We start from the raw sequence: 9857 nt of genomic DNA, 5'->3' as shown, positions 1-9857 counted from the left end.
GATTAAAACAGAAGTCTGAGTCAAGTAGGAAACAAAAGACAAAGAGAAGAGATGGTCTTCAAAAGCTGATATAAGTAAAAGGGTTTTGTTTCCTGGTGCTTTTCAAAGCAATGATAATAAAAAGAATCTTTCAAATAAGTTGCCTTGTGTTGATAATTTAACAGTAATATATTGACGGTGTGTCATCCTGGGAATCAAATCACAGTACAAGAAAAATGGAGAAAGGCCCTCTGAAATAAATATTATTTTATGACTCCTCCTTACACAAAAATGGTATGAATGGACTAGGGTATTCACATGCCTTGAAATTCTGCCACTTACATTCATTTTTATTCACCTTAAAGAAAAATATAAACCCAATACCTATTTGGCTGCTGTAAGGTATATTTTCATGCAATGATTCTCTATTAATGGTCCTACAAGGAAATTTTAAGAAGTCTATAAAGACATTCAAAATATGTAAACAATTTAAGTTTCAAGGTTTTCTGATCATTAAAAAAAAAAAGATTTTTAAGTATAAAGAAACTGGCATAAACTTGAATCAACCAAAATAAAGATTTATAATTCTACCACACAAAACAAATTTAGGTCAAGCAAGTACATTTTTTCAGATTTAAGATTCAGGGCAGAGATGTACAGAAAGGACTAATAAGAAAAGACAAAATACAATTTTATGGCCTTTTCAAAATTGTATGTGCCATCGAAACTATGGTTTTTTAACATTTCTGAACATATAAAACTGAGCCCAAATGTTTGAAGGTATCATTGATATGCTCTTCCCTTTTGTGAAAAAAAAAAAATACAGCTTCTTTTGCCATAGACTTGTTGCAATTCTAGGAGAAGAGTTCTCTCTAGAGATTGTTGAAAGTTTCAAGACTCATGCTAAAGCAAAAAATTCAACATGTCATTTCTGAGTTACTCCTAAAGTTTGTTTCATTTTTTCATAAACCACGTAACTGATGCCTACAGCAGGGAGCACCTTCATAAAGTTTGGGGTGATGCCTCTGTAAAGTCCTGGTATTCCTTCTTTGGAAATTATTCGTCGAAAGAGCCCAACCATGTTCAGCTGTGGGGTTCCTTCTACCATGGCTAGAAAATAAAAAAAGAAACCAGGCTAACTTGATATTCAAGCACGTTTTGTTATTACTATATGCAATTATGACTCCGAATGATATTCTAACATACAATGAAAGGATCAAATTTATTCCAAGGGGTCCAAGAAAGTACCCCTTTATATAATTCTCCCTGTAGAGCACCTGATAATAACAATGGTACTGTTATTTATTGAGAGATTACTATGTGCTAGTCATTGGGTTAATTATATACCAATCCTCCAAGTTACGTATTATGATACTCATTTAATAAATAAGGAACTGGAGGCTTAGAAAGACAGAGAAACTTGTCCGAAGACACTTAGCCTAGAAAGTGGGAGAGCTGAGAGCGGATGGTCTTCCTCCTCGGTAAATGGAATGAAAACTGTGCAGTGTTGTAAGAATTAGCAATAACATATGTAAAGCACCTGGCGTTTGTCAAATTCTTGGTAAATCATGGTTGGAGTTCTTTATTATTATGGGACCTACAACTTTTGAACTGTGATTCCTCCCCACCGAGACACTGTCTCCTCCTGGACTTTGATGATACCGTACCCTCCTGCCTCTTCTGCCATCTCATTGATTATTCTCATTTCTTATGATTTGCTGGGTTTTATTACTGTATGAAAGTAGCAGGCATTCTGTGCTTTCCTGCTTTACCCCTGGCCAACATCACCCATGATCATTTCTTTAAATAGCATACCCTGAGCACCTACAGCTCTAGCCCCAACCTCTCTTCCAAGTGCCAACCACCCCTCCTCCAGCCAAGCAGTCAATCATTAATTAACCAATACTTCCAATGTGGACGCTGCTAAATATTTGTAAATGCAATGTAAATGCTACATAAACAGTGGACCACATGGTAAATTCAAGTTTTGCTTTTTGGAACTTTCTGGAGTTTTGGGGTTTCTTTCTCCCGAATATTTTTGATCTACAGTTGGTTGAATTCATGGATGCAGAAGCCACGGATATGAAGGGCCAACTATACTCTTTTTTTTTTTTTCAACTATGCTCTGAAAACAGGCATTCTTGACACAGGGAAGAAAATCTTAACTCTGAGCATAAACCGCAGATATACGTGCAGTGTTATCCGTGGTATTAAAATTTCATGAAGAGGAATGAATTAGGAAAAGAATGTCTAAAAAGCTTCCTCAGGGAGGAAATAATGAACCAAAGGTTGAGGAATACTGTCTTAAAACCACGCTCTGCTGTCTCAGTAGAACCTGAAGTTCCACAAGCACGCTACTGATGAGGTACTTCTATCAATGTCATTTTTTCATCCAAAACCCACCTTGAGCCTGCATGCGTGTTCTCACCAAAGCCAAGGGGTAGCTGGCCAGCTGACCGCAGGTGCTGGATAAGGCACCACATCCCAGCAACACCATGACTCCAGGGTTTACAGAGTCTTTGGCAAAATTATCTAGCCAATGGGACTTCAAGAGCTACCAGAGAAACAGAAAGGAAGAAAAATAATTTAAAAAACGAACTTTACAGCAGCTTTCACTCAACATGAGCATCTTCGCAGCTACTCATCCTTACGAGAGACAGGCTGCATTTCTGCAAGATTGGGAGGCACGTTCCCAGGAGCAGCAGCTCTGCAGAGAGGTAGGGAAGCCACGGGGGATTCAAAACACAAGAGGTCTGTACTGGTTGTTCATCTTCCGTGAAACAAACGTGAAGCTCGATAGCACACCAAACGTAGGCTCTAAAGAACATTTCCCACGGTGAGTATAAATGAAAATAACATACTACTACTAAGTACATCTAATTTTGTACTTTATGCGTTATTTCATTTAGTCGTTCTACAAAAGCTCTGAGATAGAGCTATTCTGATTCTAGAAATGAGCAAAATTAGTCTCAGTGTAGTTTTTTTAACAAGGGTGCAGAGTCAAGTGTATGTTTTTTTCTTGTTATCCTAGGTCCCTATATTTCCATTAGGAGGCAATAATTGAGAGAAAGTGAATAAAATATTATGTTAATCTAATTTTGAAATATAAAATATCTTAAGTATAAAATTATATGCTAACACATGGGGGGAATTATATACTAGTTTAAAGTTTTCAGTGAAAAATTTAACTGTATACTTGGATCTTGCAATTATACAAGAATAGCTCTATAAATTTGAAAGCAAAAGTTATATTTCAGTGTCTTATTTAATGTCCATTTAGTACTGTAATATGACAATAAATAAAGTCATGAAGGCTAAAGACAACCATATCTGAACTACAGGAATCAGAAAAGTGATTCACTAGAAACTAATCAACTATTTACACTATTAAGACGAGAAGGGATGGGGGGAGGCGAGGGGAGATAGGAAAATGTACTCTTAAAACAATTACTTTAAAAATATACATGATCTTATAAATTCTCTCTGTGTGTCCCATAATCCATTTTCTTCTCCATCCTAGGATCCATTATCATTCCTTGCCTCTCAGGTCTCTCTAGGGTTTTTAATTTTTTTTACCTGTTTATTTTCATTTGTTTTTGTTTCCCCCTCATTATTGGCTCTGTACCCCTCAACTGATAGATATTCTCAAAACTCTATCACCTTATAAAGGTTCCCCGGCAACATAAGATCACAACGATGGGGTCCTGACCCAACAGGACGAGTGTATTTATGAGAAGAAACACCAGAGAACTCACTCACTCACTCTCTCTCCCTCTCTTTCTCAGAACACAGCAAGAAGGCAGCTGTCTGCAGGCCAGTAAGACAGCCTCACCACAACCCAAATCAGCCAGAACCTCGATCTTGGACTTCTAGCTTCCGGAACTGTGAAAATGTAAATTTCTACTGTTTAACTCACCCACCCAGTCTATGTTATTTTATAGCCCAAACAAACTGATTTACTACCCAAAACAATCTACAGATTCAATGCAATCCCTATTCAAATTTCAATGACAGTTTTTGAAGAAACAGAAAAAAAATTCTAAAATTCAAATGGAACCTCAAAGAAGTCCAACTGGTCAAAACAGCCTTGAAAAAGAAAAAAGTGGAGGCCTCATACTTTCTGATTTCAGTATGTCTTACAAAGCAACGGCAATCAAGAGAGCGTGGTGCTGGCATAAAGACAGATTCATAGATCAATAGAACAAAAGCGAGCCCAGAAATAAACCCCTGAATACACAGCAAATGATCTTCAACAAGGGTGCCAAGGTTACACACTGGGAAAAGGACAGTCTCTTCAGCAAATGATGCTGGGAGAATTGGATACCCACATGCAAAAGAATAAAGTTGGACTCTTACCTTACAACATACACAAAAAAACTAACTCAAAATAGGTTAAAGGCCTAAACATAAGACCTACTGCTATAAACTCCTAAGAGAAAACAGAAGATAAAATCTTTAGGACATTGGATTTGGCAACAAAAGCAAAAATAGACAAACGGATTTCATTACCTTAAAAACTTCTACACCACAAAGGAAACAATCAACAGAGTGAAGAGGCAACCTATGTAATGGGAGAATATATTTGCAAACCACATATCTGATAAGGAGTTAATACCCAAAATATATAAAGAACTCCTACAACTAAACAACAACAATTTAAAAAAAAACCTGATTAACAAATGGGCAAAGGACACTGCACAGACATTTCTCCAACAAAGATATGCAAACAGACAACAAGCATATGAAAAATATTCAACATCACTTCTCATCAGAGAAACGCAAATCAAAATCACAATGAGATACTGTCTCACACCTGTTAGGATGGGTACTATCAAAATCCAGAAACTAACAAAGATTAGCAAGAATGTAGAAAAATTAGGACTCTTGTACACTGTTAGTGGGAATGACAAAGGGTGTAGCTTCTATGGAAAACAGTTCGTTCCTCAAAAAGCTTAACACAGAATCACATACGACCCAGCAATTCTACCGGTAGGTATACACCCAAAGGAACTGGAAGCAGAGACCTGAGATACTTGTACCCCTTTTCCTCAAAAGCGGAAATTATCCTTGAAATTAATTCAACTCCTCAACAACTGATGGCATTCCAAGCTCCTCAACCTTATTAGGAGTTTTTACCCTTAAGACAAGCTTGGAAGATAACATAAACTTAAAACTCAAAGAAGTCCCTGAGAGACTCAGCAAAATCCACAACCCATGTTGGGCAGGTGTCTTCGGCTCCCCCAGTTAAAATTCAAATTGACCATGGTAAGCCTCTTCCTACCGTTAAACAATATCCTTTAAATCCTGAGACTTCAGCAAGAATTAAACCAGCCATACAGGAAACACAGAGGAATATAAGACACACGACCTCACAGTCCCCTGCACTAAGTCTCTGTAATACATCCATTCTTCCTATTAAGAAACACCATGGAAGAGGATGGAGACTTGTCCAAGATTTGAGGGATATTAAAAACATTATCAATAACCTCTAATGGAAAAAAATATGTAAATGAATATATGCATGTATATGCATGACTGGGATATTGTGCTGTACACCAGAGACTGACACATTCTAACTGACTGTACTTCAGTTAAAACAAAACAAACAAACAAACATTGTCATCAACTGTCATCCAGTTGTCCCTAGCCTTCATGCCCTTTTAATGGCAATACCTAACGGAGACTAAATTTTTCACCATAATTGACCTCTGTAGTGCCTTTTTCAGCATCCCTGTGGATCATGAAAGTCAAATTTTATTTGCTTTCATGTAGGAAGGACAATGCACCTGGGCTGTCATGCCACAAGTCTACACTGAAAGTCCTTCCTACTTTTCACAGATCCTGCAAGCAGATTTAGCAGATGTCATTTTTCCACAAGTGTCCACCTTCTTCAGCATATTGACCACCTTCTCTGCTCCTCTCCCGAGGAAGCAAGTGAACAAGACAGCATCCATCTTCCCTCAGCAACTAAAGGTCATAAGATCTCTAAAGAGAAACTACAACTTGCGGAATGCAGGCCAAATACCCAGGACACTTGACCTCAGATTAAGGACTCCATTTAGACCCTAAAGGGATTCAAAGTGTCTTAAATTTCCCACAGCCACAGACCAGAAGACAACTTTAAAGATATGGGGGTCTGATCAGATACTAGAGAAACTGGATACACAATTCTTCAGTTGCCCAGCCTCTTTATTCATTGCTCAACGCTGAAGACCAGATCCTTTTGAGTGGGAAGAAAACGCCTTTATGGCTTTCCAGAAGCTGAAAAGTGGACTTTTCAAGCCCTTGCTTTAGGACACACTAACTATCAGCTTCCCCTTTTCCACTTCATGTACGAAAGGAGAGAAATGCCTTAGGAGTGCTTACTCAAAGGCACAGAGGTCAACACTGACCCCTTGGCTACTGCATTCAGCAATCAGGCCTGTGGCCAGAGGTCTTCCTCCGCGCCTGAGAGCTACTTCAGTAGCAGCAGCCCTTACAACATCCTCTGAGCAAATAGTTATGGGCCCTCCACTCCTCGTCTGTGTTCCCCCTCGCAGCAGGAGGCTTGCTCAATTCTCATCACACTCAACTCCCTTCTGCAAGCCGTCTTACCCCATAAGAACTACCATTACAACTTCTCACACACCCTCTTCCTGCTACAGCAACCTCAAGCCTACAACCCCTCTCTTAGTGACAAAACTGCTCATGACTGTCTGACCCTGACGGATCGGTTATTAACCCTTAGAGCTGACTTACAAGAAACCCCTATTGCTAACACTGAGATTTCATGGTTTGCTGATGGTTCTCATTTGAAAAACGGTAAAGGAAAATACGGTGCTACACCATCTTGTGAACTGTGCTACAATTTCTAAGACTGAGGCAGCTCCACTGCTGATGGCCACTTCAGCCCTGCAGGCAGAGCGCCATGCTTTAACTAGAGGTTGCACCTGAGCAGAAGGTAAAACCCTGAATACCTACACAGATAGTCACTGTGCCTTTAGGGTACTTCACGACCCTGGCGTGCTTTAGAAAACAAAGAGGATTCTTAACCTCAGGAAGAAACCTGATTAAGAATGAAAACTGGGTCAATAAATTGTTGGAATCAATCCAACTTCCACCTGTCCTGGCCATCATTAAGGTACCCGGGCCTCCGAAATTAAATCCAGGTGACACCAAAGGAAATAATCTGGCTGATCAGGCCACAAGGACAACTGCCTTATGAGCCACCAGACCTGCCTAAGAGTTGTTTCCTGAATGCCTCCCTGTTGCTCAAATGTGGCCTAACCCTTATGACACTGACTCCTTAAAATAACCTTCGGAGATTAAAACTACCCCCGACACGGAACACGACTGTGTTCTGGGACGGGCCCATCCCAGCCAGCAACACGAGACAAAGCAGACCTGTAAGTTGACTGTCAATGCTTTTAGAGAATGATCTTGATCAAAAGAGGAAAACGTGAAATAAAACGGAGTCACTTATGTCATAAGTTTTAAAATGAAGCTGGGAGGCCATTCAGGTGGACCTTACGCACATCGCACCATGAACTTACAAGTGAGGCCAAACCACAGACAGTTCAAGGACTCTGCAAGAACGCCCACAACTTGTCACAGTAACAAACTCTTACCTCCTTCTAGTGGTACCCTTAGCAATCAGTCATGTTGAGCCAGCTAGGTTCTGCCTCCAACTCCAATTAAAATTCTTCTTTGGCATAAGAAACCCCTGACTTTTACTCCCTAGCAGACACTATTCAGGCTGCTACCCAAATTTGTGTGCAAGGAATTGCAATTCTTTGATCCCAAATAAACACTCTGTGTTTGATTATAGCCTCCTAGGTTGACAAGAACAAGGAGTGAATCTGTGCTGCTCATATCAGTCTCTCGGCTTTTCCAATGTCAGATTTTAACAAATCAGAGGAAATGTGCCATTTTTGCTTATTTTCTCTCTCCTCAAAAAAATCCCCAATACCATCTTCTAAGCTGAACAACTATATCTGAATGTGAACCTATTCTCTTCATTAATAAAACGAATTCACAGGGAAATCTAATACAAAAGTGACCAGAGGCTTATGGGTCACATAGTCAAGGAACTTGAGAAGAAATATCAAAGAACACACCCTTGAATCTCCTTTTGGTCACAGACTGTTTCCAGGTATATGTGTATTTCTCTACATAAAGTCAAATTCTAACAATGAGAACTATTTAGCTACATTTTCAGATTCAAAAGCTTGCTACAAACTCACCTCATACACAGCAAGATCTATGCCCGCATACGGTATGATGCCCAATAAATTGGGAACATAACCTTTGTAAAAAGCTCCCACGCCTTCGTGTTTCAAAATCTTCTTGGCGCAATCAAATATTCCAGAGTATTGTCCAGTTTTGCCTACAGCCAGCCTGGTTTTCAAAACCTGGTTATGAAAGAATATAACAAAATATTATTATTCGTATTAACTCTGTGATCATGGAATTCAAGAGAAGTAATCTCACAGAGAGTAAATACCTAGCATACACTGTCACTCAAATGACTGTCCAAGTCATTGGTGTGTTCACCCTCACATATTATCCCTCTTGAGGGTCCAAGTCCAGAGCCAAGAAGACCCATTTATTGCAAAGAGGTCATAATTCAGACCTCTTTGAATTAGGGCAGTGGCAGAGGAAACAGAAGGAAGCTAATCTACTGATGTGCTAACAAAACTGACTGGTGACAAATTAGATACGGAGGGTGGGGGAAGTGGTAGTGTAACAGATGACTCCAGTGTTTCTAGCTCGGAACACAGCATGGGGCCAGCAGGGAAGAGGGAAGGTGATGCTGTTAGCTGAGATGGAGGATATAAGAGGTAGACTAGGTATTGAATTAGGATATGCTTTTGAGGGGTGTGTGGAGTAATGTGAATATGAATATTAAGATGCTTGCAGGGAAAGCTGTATTAATATGTACACCACAAAGGTGAAAATTAAGGGTATTTCTTACTTAGGTCTTATCAGTTTTTTGAAAAACCCTCTGTCCTACCAATAAAAATATTCACATCTACAATATTATTTCTGCTCTAAAGCAGGAGTTGGCAAATGTTTTCTATAAAGCAAATATTTCAGTCTTTGCAGAACTAAAATATCAGGTCTCTGTTGCATATTTCTTTTTTTGTTTTGCTTTGTTTTGTTTTAAACCACCTTAAAAAGGCAAAACGTAAAAACCATTCTTAGTTCAAGGGTACAAATAGTCCACAGGTCCACGGTTTGCCAGACTATGCTGTAATGGAAGGATGTGCAGTTAAGATTACTATCACCTAATCAAATTCTAAGACATGAAATTTATGGTACAGAAACTCTTTGGAGAGGAGTGAGTGTTGTAATTCCTACCAACACTAGGGCCCCCAGCCTCCGAGATGGCCCCCGACTATCCCTGCCTCCTGGTATTCACACCCTGTGTAGTCCCCTTCCACACTCTACCAGGGGCAGTCGGTGTGACCAACAGAATAGAGCAGATGTGGCCAAAGATTGCAGTTTCCATCTTGGGTGCTCCCTTTGAAAACTGATTTGGAGAAACCAGCTACCGTGCTGTGAGGAGACTCAAGCATCCTATGGACAGGCCCCTGCGATAAGGAACTGATGTCTCCAACCAATAGCCAGGGAGACCTGGCAACTAACACATGAGTAAGCGTGAGAGCAGATCCATCCCGAGTTGAACCCCGCAGTGACTGCAGCCCAGGCTGACACCCTGACTACAGGCCGTGAGAAATCCCGAGCCAGAGACACTCAGCTAAGCTACACCCAGATCCCAGACCCACAGAACTGTGAGAAAATAAACACTTGTTGTTTGAAACTGTTAATTTGGGGATAACCTGTTACACAGCAGTAGCTAGTAATACAAACACCATTAATGCACTCAGACTTCACGG

The 9857-nt window shown here is 39.9% G+C and overlaps 1 protein-coding gene across 2 annotated transcripts in view; it reads right to left on the bottom strand.

The window, feature by feature from the left end:
- Positions 1 to 541: 541 nt before the first annotated feature.
- Positions 542 to 9857, bottom strand: part of LOC102540105 (mitochondrial adenyl nucleotide antiporter SLC25A24) — a 44017-nt gene continuing 34701 nt past the window's right edge. For both annotated transcript variants that reach the window (XM_072968095.1, XM_072968096.1), the window contains exons 8-10: positions 8202 to 8369; positions 2383 to 2533; positions 542 to 1089 (exon numbers count right to left, since the gene is read on the bottom strand). In XM_072968095.1, coding sequence (XP_072824196.1) covers positions 905 to 1089; positions 2383 to 2533; positions 8202 to 8369 — 504 coding nt within the window. In that variant the 3' untranslated portion in view covers positions 542 to 904. The remainder of the gene's footprint in view (positions 1090 to 2382; positions 2534 to 8201; positions 8370 to 9857) is intronic.

This window comes from Vicugna pacos, chromosome 9 (genome assembly GCF_048564905.1).
Source record: "Vicugna pacos chromosome 9, VicPac4, whole genome shotgun sequence".
NCBI classification, from domain to species: domain Eukaryota; kingdom Metazoa; phylum Chordata; class Mammalia; order Artiodactyla; family Camelidae; genus Vicugna; species Vicugna pacos.
This window is presented reverse-complemented; position numbering and strand designations above follow the sequence as displayed.